Genomic DNA, 16,973 nt, shown 5'->3' on the forward strand with positions numbered 1-16,973 from the left:
CGGCCTGTCTGCGGCTCCGGAAGTGGTCACGGGCCGCGCTCTTTCCGGCCGCGGGAGCCCGGGGTCGGGGCCGGCGCACTCATGGCGGAGGGCGGCAGCCCGGACGGGCGGGCAGGGCCTGGGCCCGCAGGTACCGTGGGCGCAGCCGCTGGGCGGTGGGGGTCGGGGCCCGGAGCCGCGGGAGCCGCGCCGGGTCTGTCAGCGCCGCGCGCCCGGGTCCACGTCCGCTCGAGGCTGCGCCGCTCCCGGCGCGCTCCCCGGGGAAGTGGCCGTTTAACCGCTGTCCCGGGAGCCAGTGCGGTTTACCAGGACTCCAGGGAAATGGGACACGGGTCCTCCTGCGTCTGTGAGCGCTCGGGTCCCGGGAGGCCGCGGTCGGCCAGGTACCTCCCGCCGCGGCCCCGTCCCCGCCCCGCCCCGTCCCCGTCCCCGTCCCGGTCCCCGTCCCGTCCCGTCCCGCACCCGCGCCGCGGACCCGGACGCCGAGCTCGCAGTGACACAGCACGCCCGGCGGCGAGGAAGGGGCACGCTGCCCCCCAGAACAGCCTCGGTCGACCTGGCGTCGCCACGAGGTCCTGCGGCGGCGGACGCGGCGAGGTCGCCCGGAGCGGCGGGTTCCCGCTGCCCAGGGTGCTTTCCCAGCTCGCCGTGTGTGCCAGGTGCTTTACGTGCCCACCTGTGCTTTTGGAGCGTTGCCCAAGAGTTTGTCACTACTTAGAAACAGCGACGTTTGTGACTCAGACTCTTAAATGTGCGAAAACCCCAGACTTGTGAGACGGTGCAGGTAGCCTTTAAAAAGACCTGTTTCCCTCCCTCCATTTAACAAACGTTGAGAATTACTGCTTGCTGGACCTAGCTTGGGAGACCATACTGGACAGGACAAACTGGACACATCCCTGCCATCCTGGCCTGTGTTTGCCTTGGTTTTGACTCCAGGATAGCTAGGATCTCAGGGTCTGCCAGGCCATCTCCTGAAAGAGTAAGGGGTTGGAAAGTAGGAATGGACGTTGTTTCCCGGAGTGGAGAGGGGTCCTGTGGGAGAAACACAGGCCTCGCACCGCACAGGGCTCCTTTTTTACCCTTCACGGTGCTGTTTTGTTATTTACTGTTTCCCTCTTGCGGTGGAGGGGGAAGGTTAGGCTTGAGTGCCGCCCTGGGGTAATCATGTTGCCACTGAAGCAGCTGATCAGAAGCTCCAACTTGCAGTTATCTTTGACTGCAACTTTTACATCTGGAAAAAGCCCACTTGTGAGAGAAGTGCTTTGTAACTGTATGCTTGGTTGCACGGCAGGGTGAGGACTTGATCCAGTAAGTCTAAGCTGAATCTCTATGTGTACTTGTCTGTGTAATTGCCTGCACAGAGCCCTTTCATCTTCTGGAGTGTATTTTGGGATGTGTATGATTTGGCTGTGGTGTGAGCCCAGTAAACAGGTATTTGATTACATGTACCATTTGTTGAGTATACTTTTTATCCACTGATACTGGTGCTGGTTTATTGCAAATTGAATTATAATGCTAATGCCTTTCTGGGCAGTTGACTATGTTCCTGTTTGTATTCTGATACTATACTGTTACCCAGTATAGTAGATCTTTTTTTTTTTTTTTTTTTTGTATTTTTATGGAAGGGTCTGCAGGCTGTTCAGGGTCTCACTACTAGATCGGACCTGTAGTGATCCACCTGCCTACAGCTGTCCAAGAGCTGGGATTACAGGTGAGCACCACCATGCCCAGTCTCAATTGCCGTCTTAGTGTGCCCCAGAGGCGGGCCAGCATGACAGGCCTGGGGATCGAACCCCAGCTCCTGCGCCTGCTTGCAGGCGTTTTCTTTCTTTCTTTCTTTCTTTCTTTCTTTCTTTCTTTCTTTCTTTCTTTCTTTCTTTCTTTTTGTTATTGTTCTTTAAAAAAGTTATTCTCACTTATATGTACAAATAAATTTTAGAGTATTTTTATCAAAAACCCTGAAGAGATTATTAAACTTTGTTTATTGGTAACATTTAAAATTTCTCCTATTAAATTGTCTCATCTTAGCATCTGGTGTGGTCTTTCTCCTTACTCTAGTGTTTTTATTGTTTTTCAGCATACAGGGCAAGATAGACTTAGATATTTACATATATATACATATACATGTATATATATAAATTTTATTGAGAAATAAATATGAGACAGTTTCAAAGCTGATTAATAGGACAGTTTTAAGAATCAATACATTGTACATTGTCATCTTCTTAGTGGTTATCCATAGTACAAGAAGCAGACAGGATATCCTGTCCAAACACTATTAGTACACCTCATCAAATTAAGCGAAAGTAGCTGTATATCTGTCCTATTTTGTATATATAAATACAAAATGATCTTTCCTTTGTATCCCCCCTTTTTTTTGTTTAGTCCTGTCGGAGGTGGATATTCTATTGGCATCTAAATATTATAGGTGTTTGAATTCAGCTAAACAATCCAACTCTGTCTAGCAGTCTATAATATTAGTGGGTTACCCTCAGAAGTTATTGACTTGAGCCTTTTACAGCTCATCATATTAATATGGCTTTACTTTATATACCTCGTTTTTATACTTTTCTTCTGGGTGGTTAAGACCAAGATAAGGCAAGACCTATATAACAAGAAATGTAACTTTTGTACCTGATAAAGTCAGTCAAGTACCCTCAAGATTTAGGATTGATTTATATGTGTGTATTTTAGTTTTCCTGTTTATTAACACGTAACTTTTGCACAGCACAGGATTACCGTGTTAGCTTTACTGTTTGTATTGGTCCATTTTCATTTTTTTTATAAAATGCCGGAGGCAGGCTAACTTTATAAAGAGGATTATTGCAGTCTTGGAGACAGAACATGGTGTAGGCTCTGGTGAGGGGGCTTCTTTCTGTGTCACCTCCTAGGAGTTAGCAGTGGTGAGGTGCTCATTATCAGATCAAACAAGACATTAGAAGTGGAGGGCTGGGCTTGGGATCCTGTAATGCTACCAGCAAGAGCTAATCAGGGTCCCAGGGAAATACATACCTCAGTCCCTCTGAAGGCTGGACCCTCCCTTGCAATTATCCTCAAGGCCACACCTCTTAAAGGTCCACACTGTCTCCCGCGACTGCCACCTTGGGGAGCCAAGCCTCCCACATGCTATGGTCCTCAAAGGTTCAATTCTAGGACCACAAAGAAAGACAAGAGAGTGACAGAGATAACAAGAGAGAGAAGAAAACTAGGGGGTGAGTTGTCCTTCCCTCATTCCCTCCCTTCCCATTGAGCTACATTCCCAGCCCTATTTTAAAATTTTATTTTTGAAACAGGGTCTCTCTAAATTGCTCAGGCTGAGCCGCAAGTTGTGATCCTCCAGTCTCAGTTGTGCACCACCATGGCCATCTGGCCCTTGGCTGGCCTTTGACACATCAGATGTCTCTTTGTACTGAAGGAGATGATGATGATTCTTTTTTATATTTCCCAGGGTTTTGTTTTGTATTGTTTTTTTTTTTTTTTTGGTATCTGGAATTGGACCCAGGACCTTGCACTTCATGTTTCCCAGTTTTTAAATATGTACTGATATTCTTGAGATCAGTTAAAGTTTTTACATGCTAGGTATTTTTTGGATGCAGGCCTTATTTGTTTGGTCACTATTTAATATCTTGGAGTATATTGTGAAGTAGGGTGGCTTGCTCTTCCTGGGTCCAACCCTCTTTTACATTAACAGTATTTAGTGCTTGATGTCAGGACTGTGCTAGTGTGGTAAATAGCACCACAGCCTGGATCTTGGCGCTGGCAGAGGAGGCTTGCAGCAGGTGGTGCCCCCAGGTAGTGGCTGTGGGCAGGTCCCTGTGTTGACAGGAGCCCCTCTCTTCAGTGCAGGTCCTCATCTGAAGGAGTGGCTGAGGGAGCAGTTTTGTGACCACCCATTGGAGCACTGTGAGGACACGCGACTCCATGATGCAGCCTATGTGGGGGACCTGCAGACGCTTAGGAGTCTGTTGCAGGAGGAGAGCTACCAGAGGTGAGCATGTGGCCCTGCCAAGCGGAGGTTCATGGACAAGGAGGAACCCAAAGAAGCCCCACCAGAGCTCAGGAGCTGGTCATGTAGTGTGGCCAGGGGACCTGGTTCCAGTGCAGCCCCGCCATTCACCTTCGTCTTTTCTGGCAGCATCATTGGTGACGAAAGGGTTGGTCTGCAGTCTGTGGATTCCTTCCCCACCAGCTGGTGCTAGGTAGTGTCTTGCTGCTGCCGCGCACTGCTGCTGCTGCTGCTCCTGGACCACTGTAGTGATTCCCCTGGCTCTCACAGGGCCAGGGCCTGGGCCAGGGGGTGTGGTGGTCACTGAATCATGTCAAGAAGGAGGAGGCCCACAAAGAACCCCAGCCTTAGGCCTCCACAGGTGACCCTGGGGAGGGGCCTTGGGGCCCGGCCCAGCTCCTCACCTTTCATGCTGCCCATCCAGCCCTCCAGAGCCCTGGAGAGGAGGGGGGATCGCTCAGGAAGGCTCAGAGTCTGAGGTCTCAGTTCTGGTGCTGATCTTCCTGCCTGAGCCTCAGGTTTCCCTGTCTTGGAGTGGGACTCTTAGAGCCTGCCCTGGTGGGTCCAGCAAGAAGATGGGGAACGCTTCAGAAAGAAGGGCGATTGGGGACCTTGTTAGACCTGAGTATGACTGACCTAAGTGACTGCCCCCAGTGTTGGGAGGCAGAGCTGCGACTACTTGTCATGCCTGTCCTTTGTCCCCTGCAGCCGCATCAATGAGAAGTCCGTCTGGTGCTGTGGCTGGCTGCCCTGCACGCCGCTGCGCATTGCAGCCACTGCGGGCCATGGCAACTGTGTAGACTTCCTCATCCGGAAGGGCGCTGAGGTGGACCTGGTGGATGTGAAGGGGCAGACTGCCCTGTATGTGGCTGTAGTGAACGGGCACCTGGAGAGCACCCAGATCCTCCTGGAGGCTGGTGCTGACCCCAACGGGAGCCGGCACCACCGCAGCACACCCGTGTACCATGCCTCGCGGGTGGGCAGGGCCGACATCCTGCAGGCCCTCATCAGGTCAGTGTGCCTAGACTCCTGCCGCCACAGGTTTGCCCAGCTGCCTTAGGAAAGACTTGTGTCTTCACTTGCTGGGTCTCTTCCTGGACAGGTGACTGATTCACTGTTGCCTCTTTGTACCTTTATTTGTTCCTCACTCGGAGAGTCAAGTGCTTGTTCACTGCTTATTTGGTTAATAATGTAAGCACAACTAATGGGTTATATATTTTTATTTTTTATTATTTCTGTATATAGGACAGGATCTACAGGGTCTCACTATGTAGATCGGACTCATGATTCTCATGTTTTCAGCCTTCCAAGTGCTGGGATTACAGTTGTGCATCACCATGCCTGGTCTCAATCGCCTCTCCACACACCCTGTGGGCAGGGCTGGCAAGGCACACCAGGGATCCAGGCACTTTAGTCTGCTGGCCAGCCCACAAATGGGTTATTAATTTACATTGGAATACAGCCTTGGCTATAACCTAAACTTCTTTACTTTGTAAGTAGTTAGGGTTGAAGTTGATTGCCTCTTTGGTCTTAGAGGTATGGAGTATAAACTTATACAGGTTCTAATTTTATTGCATTGTTTTCAGATAATGTGGGTCACACGGCTTCTATTTGTAAGAGTCTAAGTTTTTAGCTGTTATTTGTAAATGTTTAGGACATGGTTGTAAGCGCTTGGAACAGAGCACAGCACCAAGGTGTTTGTGTTTGTGTAGTGCTGTCCTTAGCCTGGGTCCCCTGAGGTTTTTCTCATCAGTAACCTCACTCTGCTCCCCTCTGCATTTCCAGTCATTTTTGCTTTAAACATTTTGATTCTAATTGAGTTCATAAAGGATGTTGATTGTGAGTTGTGCCTGTCATCCAGACAGACACTACTAGTTTCACTTACTTAGCTTTAGTCATAGTGATTTTAATTAGTTCTCTGTGCTCATTTAGAACTATTTGTCTTGAATTCTTGTCTGTTAACACGTAACTCTTCCCTTTATTTGCTGTCATTGTTTCACGATCTGTGCTTATTTGCTTTTCCCTTCCACTATTTTACAAGGCTCACAGTCTAATTATAATTACACCAGTAGTTACCTTTATTTCTCTATCTTGTTTGAACCAGTTCTGTTTCCACTCTACGTTTCCAGGGACAACTTTCTACCGCAGATGGTCTTCCTCCCCTAGCTCTGGGGCTGGGGCTTTCAGTGGGTTGGCAGGTGTGGTTTGTAGGTGGCTCTGGGGGAGATTGTTTCCTTACCTAGAGGGTCAGGTTCCATGGGTAGAGGCTGCACCAGGGCCCGGGGGCAAATGAGCAGTGGTGCAGAACATGGTTTAAGGGGGGCCAATAATCTGTGTAATGCATTGGTAAGTTTGGGTGCTAAGTGGCTAGAGAGTTGGTTTCAGGAGGATAATGAGAGAGTAGCTTTCTCTGTTAGATAGTGGTAAAGCTGTGAGGCTTCTCTTTTTGAGGACTTCTCTTCTGCTGGTGTAAGCCATGTAAGTTGCAGTTGTGCTGCTGGATAACATAAGCCGTAGATTCCTAAGCATTCCCAAGTATGCACCGATCCTAGGATGATCAGTCTGTGTAATCCTTGCTTGGTCCAGAAATCCTTTTGACCTGTGGTCTCACCATGCATAGCTCCAGGTGTGGCCCGTGGCCTGCTTGTGAGCCGTGAATGTCCAGATGTGCTTCTTGAAAACCGCCAAATTGTCCTTGCCTTTCCCAGTGCCTAGGACGCTGCTGTGAGGACGACATACAAGAGCAGGTTTTACTCTGTGGGGTAGTGTTCTGTTTTCTGAGTTCCAAGGTGACTGCTTTGAAATAGGACTGACAGAGTGATTACCTGGACCAGTGGTGTCATCTGAGTTTGGCAGCTGTGTGCCCCACATCTCTTCTCTGGGGAGGACTCTCTTTCATGGTTATCATTTTCTGTCACACTGAGTTACCTCTGTTTGGTTATTGGTGATTTTTTTTCTTTGTAGATGTTTTAGAGTGAAAGGTGAGGTGTTATTTCTCTATAGGTGGAAAGTAATTTATCCCGCTGTCTCTGGTTCTTTGCTGGAGGTTTAACAGCAATAGGGAAATTATGAAATATTTAAGATTAAAATTGACTGTATCCCACTCAGTATATTTTTAGGGGTGGATGAATGACTGCTTTCCCCACAGCCCAGCTAATACTAGATTGTCATATTTCTCAAAATTATAAACTGATTGCAGACATGGCCCTGAGAAAGAGGTAAAAACTGTTTCAGCCATTACCTGTGCCTGGGAGAGTACTGGGATTTAGAGGATGGGAGGTGTATTGCTTTGCACGCTATAGTCCGTAAGCCCACACCTGCAGGCTACAAGGCAGAGGGCACAGTGATGGAAGCAGAGTGGTCCAAGCAGAAGGGTCCAGGCAGAGGTAGGGAGGAGGCACAGCACCTGTGCCCTTCTAGGCCGTGCCCCCCACAGCGCTTCCCAGTGGCCTGCCAGCCTGAAGTCCTTGACCAGCTGGAAGTCCCTGTAATCCAGCTACCTTCCAAGGGCCTCACCTATGAGTGTGTGAGCTCTGGGGTGACTTAATAGTTATAGATCTAAACCCTAACAAAACTGCGTACTAGGAAATCCAAGTGATGACAGGACTTGTGAGTCTGCTTGGGCCTGTTGTCGACGCCCAGTGTGTACTCAGAGCAACAGTGCCTACTGTCTCCGCAACTCTATCCAAGGTCTTGAGAAGTCTCCCCACCGCCCGAGGTCTTGCTCCTTTAGTGAGGTTGGTGCTGGGGCTTTGCACGGTCCACCACTTTCATCTGTGTCCTGTGGGAGGTGCTGTGTAGCCAGTGTGTGTCTTGTTCCCCCAGCTCATGTCTTTCATTTGTGCATTTATGTCCAGTGCGCCCTTGTGCTGTCCGGTGACAGCACCATCTGTCCTCTCCTGTGGCCCGAGGAGTGAGCTTCTCTCCCCACGGTTGCTTTGCTTCCTTATGGTGTTGTAGTCAGCTCACTGAGCTCCAGTGATGTTATGTGTAGTGGGCTTTGTCAGGGATGGTGCTTTTGTTTATGAGATCGGCTTAGGGAAATTTGCCTTTGTAGCTCCTTGAGTCTTCTTACCATATTTTTGGTATGTCTTTTTTCTTAGGCCTGCTTTTGTAGCTTTAGTATATTTTATCATTTTTCTTTCTACAAACTGTGGGCCTTTATTGTGATGTTTATGCCAGAATGTATCATATATTTTGTTTTCATAAAAGGATCTTCTTTTCCACCTTGTTAAATTTGTTTTTGTTTTTATTTTTTTTTATAGCCTTTTATTTATTTTTTTTAACATTTATTTATTGCGTGTGTGTGTGTGTGTATGTGTGTGTGCGCGCGTGTGTGGCCAGCTCAGCCCACCAGGGGGCGCGGCTGGCTGGCATGTGGTGCTGGGGGATTGAACCGCGGTCCCTGTGCTTTGCCAAGCTTGTTCCAAGCAGGTGCTTTAGACCACTGAGCCATCTCTCCAGCCCTGTTTTTGTTTTTATGCGTGAGTGAAAACAACATTTTTTCAACTTGCTACTTTTTTTTTTTTTTTTTGGCCTTTTTTTTTTTTTTTTTGGTGGAACAGGGGATTGAACTTAGACCTTTGCACTTGCCAGGCAAGCGATTATTCTACTGAGCTATCTCCCCAGCTGCTTTTTTGGCATTTTGAGACAGGGTCTCACTATGCTGTTCAGGCTGGCCTTGAACTTGCTGTGTCACTTAGGCTGGTCTTGAACTTGTGGTGATCCTCCTGCTTCAGCCTTCTAAATACTGGGCTTATAGGCATGAGCCACCATGCCTTGCTCAACCTGCTGCTTAAATTCTGTCATTGCTAGTTACTTTTCCATGGCTTGGTTAGGCCTTTGCAGGCATTGTGTACTCTTTGAGTAGAGGAATGTTTTTCTTCTTTTTCTCCAGCCTCACTGATCAGATTGCTCTCTCGCTTAACAGCATTGCTGAAGTCTGTGGGACAGGTGTTCAGAGGAGGGAAGATGTGAGGACAGGGACACACTTAACACCCTGGTGACTCCAGACACTGGTAGCCATCAGTTTCTGTTTCCTTTTTTTTTTGTGACCAACTCAGCCCCCCCTGGGGGTGTGGTTGGCAAGGCATGTGGTGCCGGGGATCGAACTGCAGTCCTGAGCCTTTGCCTAAGTAGGCGCTTTAGACTGCTGAGCTATCTCACCAGCCCTGTTTCTTTATTTTTAATCATGTGAAAGTGTTGAGTTTAGTCTTGAGCCTTTCTTCCAGTGTCTGTAGAGAGGATCAGAGATCAGAGCTTTCCTGGTTAGTGCCTCTCATCTGATGAGCTGTGCCAGTAGAATTTCTGATACCAGAAGGACCCCCCCCCCCAGTCATGCCCATGGCCTTCTTGGTATGTGTTCAGCTTGGTACATACTCAGATTCTCTCTGCTACTACCTTATGGAAGACTTTTAAATTGATATTCAGAAGTGAAATAGTTGGTAGTTTTTCTTTTTGGTTTGGTTTTGGGTATGTGTTGGGATTAATATGCTAATTCATCATAAGATAAATTGGGACATTTTCACTCTTTTTCTGTACACTAGTTTGAGCAGTCTTGGAATGACTGGGTTTTTTTTTTGTTTTTGTTTTCTTGAGACAGGGTCTTGCTATGTAGTCCCAGCTGGCCTTGAGTTTACTATTTAGTGCAGGCTGGCCTTGAACTTGGGACACTCCTCCTGCCTCAGCTCCCTAAGTGGGGGATTCATTCTGTGCCTGGTGGAACATAGTCTGCAAGTATGAGCGGACTCCTCATTCTTGATGTCGCCTGCTTTGCTGGCAGTAGTGAAGCTTTAGTCATCCCTCCATGTGGGAGAAAGGTGTCAGGACTCCTCAGGACTGTTGGAGGGCACCCAGGCTCCTTACAAAACATGGGGTAGTAGTGTAGAGAACCTGTACTCGTAGAACCTCCTGTACATTAAAGTGTTTCTGGATTGCTTATCAGACCTAATCTAATGCAGATGTTGTGTAAATAACTGTCAGGCTGTGTGGCCTAGGGAATGTCCAGAGAATGACTCTGCAGGTTCAGTACAGAGTTTTTTCCTTTTTGTGTGTGTGTGTGTATTTTAGGGAAGGGTTCAGATGGAAGTACAGGGTGTTCAGGGTCTCACTACTAGATCGGACTCGTAGTGATTCTCCTGTTTACAGCCTCCCAAGAGCTGGGATTACAGGTGCGTGCCACCATGCCCAGTCTCAATTGATGTCTCGGCATGCCCAGGAGGTGGGGCTGGCACGGCAGGTTTGGGGTTTGAGTCCCTGGCTCCTGTGCCTGCTTGCAGGTGCTTTAATCCACTGAGCTATTTGGCTGGCCCTCTAAATATTTTTGGTCCACAATTATTCATATCTTTAATACAGAACCTGCTAAGTGCAGGGTGGGCCACCAGGTGGACTGAGGTTGGTGCTCACCAGGCTTGATGTTCCTTTCTCCTGCAGGTATGGGGCTGATGTGGACGTTAACCACCACCTGACTCCTGACATCAGGCCCCCTTTCTCACGACGTCTCACCTCCTTGGTGGTCTGTCCCCTGTACATCAGTGCGGCCTACCACAACCTGCAGTGCTTCCGGCTGCTCCTACAGGCTGGGGCGAACCCTGACTTCAACTGCAATGGCCCTGTCAACACACAGGAGTTCTACAGGGGCTCCCCTGGCTGTGTCATGGATGCTGTGCTGCGTCACGGCTGTGAGGCGGCCTTCGTGAGCCTGCTCGTGGAGTTTGGAGCCAACCTGAACCTGGTGAAGTGGGAATTGTTGAGCACAGAGTTGAGAGGCAGAAGGAAGGTGGACCCCGAGGCCTTGGAGGTCTTCAAAGAGGCCAGAAGTAAGTGGGCGGTGTTCAGCTCTGATTGCAGTTTGTCAGGACTGATGGAATGACCAAGATATGGTAGGAGTGAAAACAACCCAGCTAATGCACACTTGGCCAGAATCCTCTTAGAACTCCCAGTTTTCCCAAATGGCTGTTCAGATTGGTCTTGCCTTTTGCAGTGCCTGATACCCAGAGTTGGTATCAGTCTGTAGAAGTACATGTATATTCCCAGAGTTCCTGGAATCATCTTCTCTTCACACTTTGCTCTACTGTGTGGCCCCAGAGGCTTAGAGACTAACTTGATATGATACATTGTGCAGTCTCCAGGCTGTTTCTGTGGTTCCTTCCTTCCCTTCAGGCGCACTCACATGCCGTGACTTTGGCTTGTGTGATGTGTCTGATTTTGGTTAGAATAAACCCATATTTTGCTTACTTGTATAGAAAGATTTTGTTAAGGATTAATCAATAGCAGGAAAGTTGGAAACCACCCCCCCCCCTTTTTTTTTTTTTTTTTTTTTTTTTTCTGTATTTAGGGAAGGGTCTACAGGGTATTCAGGCTCTTACTACGTAGATCAGAATCATAGTGATTCTCCTGTTTACAGCTCCCAAGTGCTGGGATTACAGGCATGCACCACCACGCCCAGTCTCAATTGCCATGTCCGTGCCTGCGGGCAGTCCAGCATGGAGCACTGGGGATCAAACCCTGGCCACTGCGCTCTGCTGAAGCAGGTGCTTTAGTCCACTGAGCTGTCAAGCAGTCCTGGAACTTCCCCTTAGCATGACCACGTTACCAGGATCCTCTGGGATTCAGGAGAGATGTGTGTGTCCTCTGTGACCTTGCACCTCTACGTCCTGCCTGGGTCCTGTGGGCCCTGTGCAGACCCTAACCTCTAGCTTCTGTGCATTTTTGTTGCTGCATTTACTTTTTGTTGCTGGATTTACTCGATGAAATGTATTCTTTAGCTCCTGCAAAAGTAGTTGGCTTATGATAGTGGGGACCTTGCTGCAATCGGGACCGGACACAGTCACGACTAAGTGTCATCCTCTGCTCCAGCTGGCAAGTAGGCCCTTGGCAGTGTCATCTAACCTGAGGTCCGGTCATCAGGCTGCTCCCACTGAGGGCTGTTAGTCTGCACCCTGGACCCCTTGGAGCTTGGGCCATGGGTAGCGCGAGGGTTAGCTGCTCAAACCTGCAGGCTTTCTTAGGCCAGGTCCTGTTTCTTTGTCTGGGTCCTTAAGCATAGTGTAGGGAGGAGATGCTGTCACAAAGGCAGCTCCTTGGTTAACCAGCTGTGCCACAACACTGCCACCCTGATGGTGAGCACCAGTGCAGTTCTGTTTGGCACATGTGCCTTTCCTTCCAGTGAGGACAGGCATTAACCTGACTCTTCTGTCTCCTTCTCCATGGCTCTCCAGGTGTTCCCAGGACCTTGCTACATATGTGCCGTGTGGCTGTGAGAAGTGCGCTTGGCAAACGCCGACTTCGTCTGATCCCCTCGCTGCCTCTGCCGGACCCCATTAAAAAGTTTCTACTTTATGAGTAGAATTAGGTACAGCAGCAGATTGAGGTGAGGAAGAAGGTGACCACAACAAATGCTGGCGCCCCTGCTTGCATCCTGTGCACCGTGTCCTGCCGCTGCTGCCTGACTGTTGGCTGCTGAAGAGGAAAGGGCTTTTTCCCGTGGACTGGAATTCCTCCTCAGGTGCTTGGGCCAGTGCACAGCTCTTGGGTCGCTGTCGCTGAGAGACTCACACAGAACTTGATTTCATTTTTCCTGAGTATCTGTGTTGGGGATTTTGGCCGTTGCTTATTATTGAAGTGGACCTTGACATGCATGCAAGTGTTTACCAGGCTGGAGGGCTGCTGATGTCCCCAGTAGGGAAGACTCCTAGCACTTTCTAGAATTGTGCTTTTATTTATTTTTCTACTTTGCAATTTAATTGTTCTATTAAACCTGATACTTAAATGAAGAAGGAGTTTTGGTTACGGACAAAAAGGAGGGACTAGCAGTGCAGTTCCTGAGCTGGCTAGTTTTTCCCATTACTGGGTTTAAGCAGCGTGTCCAGTACACACTTGCGCATGTGCACACAAACACATGCACACCTGTACCCCTTCCTGCTGTTCGGCCTTCTTTGGGGGCCCTGTCTTCCATCCAGGGTGGTTTTCTGGCTGCATAGACTGTTGGTGATGCCTCAGTTTGTGGAGGTCACAAGCAGAGAGCTCTGCAGTGCAACACCTGTCTGTGTACTCCTGCGCCTTGTGTCACACCAGCAGGTGTTGTGAGTTCCCTACCACTTACTTCAGGGAGCTCCAGATGCGGGTGGGTTGAGGAGACCCACACAGAGCTGGCCAGTACGTGACTGCCTCCAGGCTCAGACCGGTCCACAGCCTTCACTGCCAGTGTGGCTGGACTAGAGGACAGTGAGGTGCTGTCTTCTATCCGTCCCTTACTCTAAAACAGGAGCTCAGTTGGCCCTTGGGGATTGGGGTGCTGGTGCCTGTAATTGCTTGGTGTCCAGTGGATGAGGCAGCTGCGATTGGTTGACTTCACTGTCAGGATCTGAGTGTCTCAGTAGCTGCCCCTGGCATTGGTGAGAGGAGTGAAGTCAGGGTTTTCCCTGGGGTGTGGGGAAAGAGGCAAGCTGTCATCACAGGCCAGGGCTGTGTGGCCAGCTTTGAGGTCATCAGCAGTGCCCGCCCTCAGTGCCTGCTCAGGCTGCGTTGTGGCTGAAGTCTCAGGGCTGTGGATTTGTGGTGATTTTGAACTTCAGGTGTGCTTTAGAATCAGATTCAAAGCTAGGTTTAGACTGTCTTTGCCATTAGAGAAACATAATTTGTAGAAATTACACAGATACTCTTATCCATTAAGAATTCTTTTGTATGGCTGCCAGCCAGGCAGTGCTTGGCCTTCAAGTGTCCTGCAGTGCTGCCCTGGGACACTGAGCTCACACCTGCCTCTGTAGGTGCTGTGCACGGACGGCTGTGAGGGTGGCAATTCAGAAGGGTGGGTAATTCAGTGGGGTGTTGTTCAATGACGAGTGGGGCTGGTGGGCTTGGGGTCGCTGCTGAGCTCCTGAGATCAGGAGAACTTCATGGGAGAGAGGACAGTGGCTGCAAGATGAGGGCACTGTGGCCAGGAGAGGGGTGTGGCATGTTCCTTGTGCTTGGAGAAGGCCGAGAACCAGACTTGGACTCTGGGTGGGCCAGCAGCTCTGAGGAGTTAGGGAAGGATTCTCAGGAGGGCTGAGCCACCTATGGGGCCCCAACCACGCTGGGGGCCCTCATCACCCGAGAGGATTCTCCTGTTTCACAATATAGACTCTGTATTGTGGGGGACTCTGGGCAGCTTTCTTCACACTGCCCACTGAATGGGCTTCCTCCAGGTGAGCTGCATAGTGGGATATGCACTCTGCCTTCCCGGGCCTTCTGCAGGGCCTGCCCAGGCGGGATGGCTTGATCTGGGCTTGCTGCACAGCCTGCACCTGGTGGGCTCCCTGCACGGACCAGGAAGCTGAGGGTGGCGCTGTACCCCCTTGTGCCCGCTGGGCTGGCTCTGAGGTCTCAGGCCACTTCCACAGTACAGAGAGGAATGGCCTGGCTCTGTCCACATTTCTGGGCCGTACCCAGGCCTGTTTGGGGAGAGGATGCATCTGAGAGGGAATGCACCAGGCTGGAGGCTGGAAGCTGTCCGCTGGCATGTGCCTCTGCAGGTCTGCTGGACATGTTCATTGCCTCTTTGCTCAGATTTTAGAATCCCAGTAACTTTGCTGTTCAGACTCCTGTTTTAAGCTTAACAGCTGGCAGCTCTGAATCAGTTTTAGTGGCAGAGATTCTGCCTTCTCCTAGTGCTACTCTTTTTACTAAGCCTTCTTTGTTTCCATTTGTTAAAGACATTGCAGGACTGGAAGTAAGTCTGTCTGTGGGGGCGTTTATGAAAACAGGCTGCAAGCCCTGTGTACCTGTGGCCCACAGAGCGAGGAAGTCTGGTGCCTGCTGTGGCTGCTGCCTCCAGGTGGCCTTGAGGCTGGACCTTCTTGGGTGTCTGTGTGTTGTCACTCCCAGGGAAGCTGCTGCCCACTGAGCAGTCCTGTGGCCGGGTCTTGGCTGCTGTGAACAGAGGCGCCAGGCAGGCCGAGTGGGTGGCAGTGATCCTTGGGGATTGAGCTTTGGAGTCCTGGGTGAGGGCTTTTAGATGGCTTTCCAGAAACCCATTGGGACCAGACATACTGAGTTTTCATTTCAATTATGTTATTTATTTCTTCGCTCATGTTATTTATGTAGTTACTTATATTCTGCCTTGCTTTTTGGTGTTTTGAATTTAGGTAAGTTGAACCAAGATGTGTTTGCTTATTAAGATGGTAGCTCGCCGCTCTTCAGTGGCAGCTGTGTCTCTCTTACCAGGTTTTAGTGCCATCGCTGTGTTTCCTTTCTCTTCTTAAATGACTTTTTCTTCACATGAAAGTTCACGGAACAAAGTGCAGCATCCAGCCAGCACGGGCCAGGAAGAGGGCAGGTGTGGAGAGCACCTCAGGCTGTGAGGTGCTGGGAGGGCTGGGAGGGGACCATGGCCTCGTGGGTGGCTGTAGTCATCGTGGCCCACGTGTGTGGCAGGTGCAGTGGAGGTCAGCGTGGCAAATGTTTCCTGCAGTCAGAGTTACTCAGCAAGTAACCACAAGCAAGAAGGCATGGCTGCCCACTGCCTGCTGTCTGCTGTCTACTGTTATGGATCCTGACCTCTTCTCTTTCTCAGTCCTTGGCCTCCTACCCTGTTCTCAGCCACTGCAGGCCCAGGGATCCACATGGTCCTCCCCAGCTTGCCAGCTGCCTGCCTCTTACTATAGTTCACTTTTCTTTTTTGTCTTCCCTTATGCCATGTGGAAGCAGTGCAGGTGCTTTGGGTCCCTGGGAAGGCTGCCCTCCTGTTTTCTTGGCTTGTGCACCATGTGGAAGTGGTTTGTGAGGTTGGTCTGGTGGAGAGCGGTGGTGCTGCCAGCGTCCTTCACCCCGGCTCAGCACCATGTCCTGGCAGAATTGCTGTACATTCCTCCTCATGTGACTCTGTGGGCCTCAGCAGTGCTGTTACTGATACTTTCACAGGCACTGATTTTACTTCTCGTGTGGTACAAAAGTGGCCACTTTTAGATGGCCATTGACAGGGGTGGCGCAGTGCAGTTGCTTTGGGAGGTGCCAGTGCTGCTCCCTGGGCAGGGTACGGCAGCATTTCCACTTCCTGTAGCACAGGAACAGCTCTGAGGACTGGTGCAGACAGCCCTGCCTGGGCCCGCTGACCGGCCTCTTCATCACAGGAGAGGCAGCTGATGAGGTCTGTGCTCTCTCATGGGCCCGTGGAACCTACGTGGGCCTGGGATGGCTGGCTGAACTGGGACTGCAAGCACCTGCTGCCCCACTTGGCCTTCCCACCCTTTGCCACTCAGCCCCCAGACTGGCTTCTTGGTCTGGCTGTCCACCAGTACACACTGACCCCTGGCAGTATCTCTGCTGACCATGGCACTCCCCATCCAGCCCTCACTCATCCTCCGAGTCTCACTCCCTGCCTATGCAGTGAAGCAACTGATAGGCATGTATAAAGGCAGTGGGCCCCATGTGCATCCCAGGACAGTCCCACCGAAGGAGTGGAGCCTTGGGGTGCCCGGGCTGATGACTGGATGAGGGCTGAGGGAGGGAGGTGGGGACTTCTGTTGCCTTAATGTGGGTCACCCCATGTCCAGATGCACAGGTTTCCGTTTTTCCTAAATTGTTTGATTTCAAGGTCTCTTAGACAACACCCTGTAACGTATACTTGTGCATAAACTATGTAAGCGTGACGCTTATGAACTCAGCTCTTGTGTGTGGGGGTCAGCTCACTGCTGTCCTTTTGCCAGTGGTTCCCAGCTGTGCCTGCTGTGGCTGCCCAGTTTCATGATTCTGCTGGGTATTGCTTGTGCAAGGCGAATGTATACTGGGGCCTGCATGGCTGGGGGCACATTGCAGGGGGTGCTGCCACAAGACAGACCCTGTTTCCCCTTGCTGAGGTGAGGAGCGCGTTTCCCTGCCAGGCTGTGAGCAGCACTGTTTCTGCCCTCTGCCTAATAAGGAGCTCTCTAAAGTGTGATGGATATTTTTGGTCTGTTGTTACAACTTTAATAAATGCTTTTGTTCTCTC

The 16,973-nt window shown here is 50.2% G+C and overlaps 1 protein-coding gene across 2 annotated transcripts; it reads left to right on the top strand.

The window, feature by feature from the left end:
• Positions 1-16,973, top strand: Asb1 (ankyrin repeat and SOCS box containing 1). 2 transcript variants are annotated; one of them, XM_004637349.2, is made up of 5 exons: positions 1-130; positions 3,847-3,988; positions 4,715-5,017; positions 10,439-10,824; positions 12,226-16,973. In XM_004637349.2, the coding sequence occupies exons 1-5, from the start codon at positions 82-84 to the stop codon at positions 12,351-12,353; spliced, it is 1,008 nt and encodes a 335-aa protein (XP_004637406.1). In that variant the 5' UTR covers positions 1-81; the 3' UTR covers positions 12,354-16,973. The 2 variants fall into 2 exon arrangements, with proteins under 2 accessions (XP_004637406.1, XP_023577889.1); XM_023722121.1 differs by lacking the exon at positions 1-130 and adding an exon at positions 2,678-3,212.

Source organism: Octodon degus, unplaced genomic scaffold (genome assembly GCF_000260255.1).
Source record: "Octodon degus isolate 3935 unplaced genomic scaffold, OctDeg1.0 scaffold00089, whole genome shotgun sequence".
Taxonomy (NCBI): Eukaryota; Metazoa; Chordata; class Mammalia; order Rodentia; family Octodontidae; genus Octodon; species Octodon degus.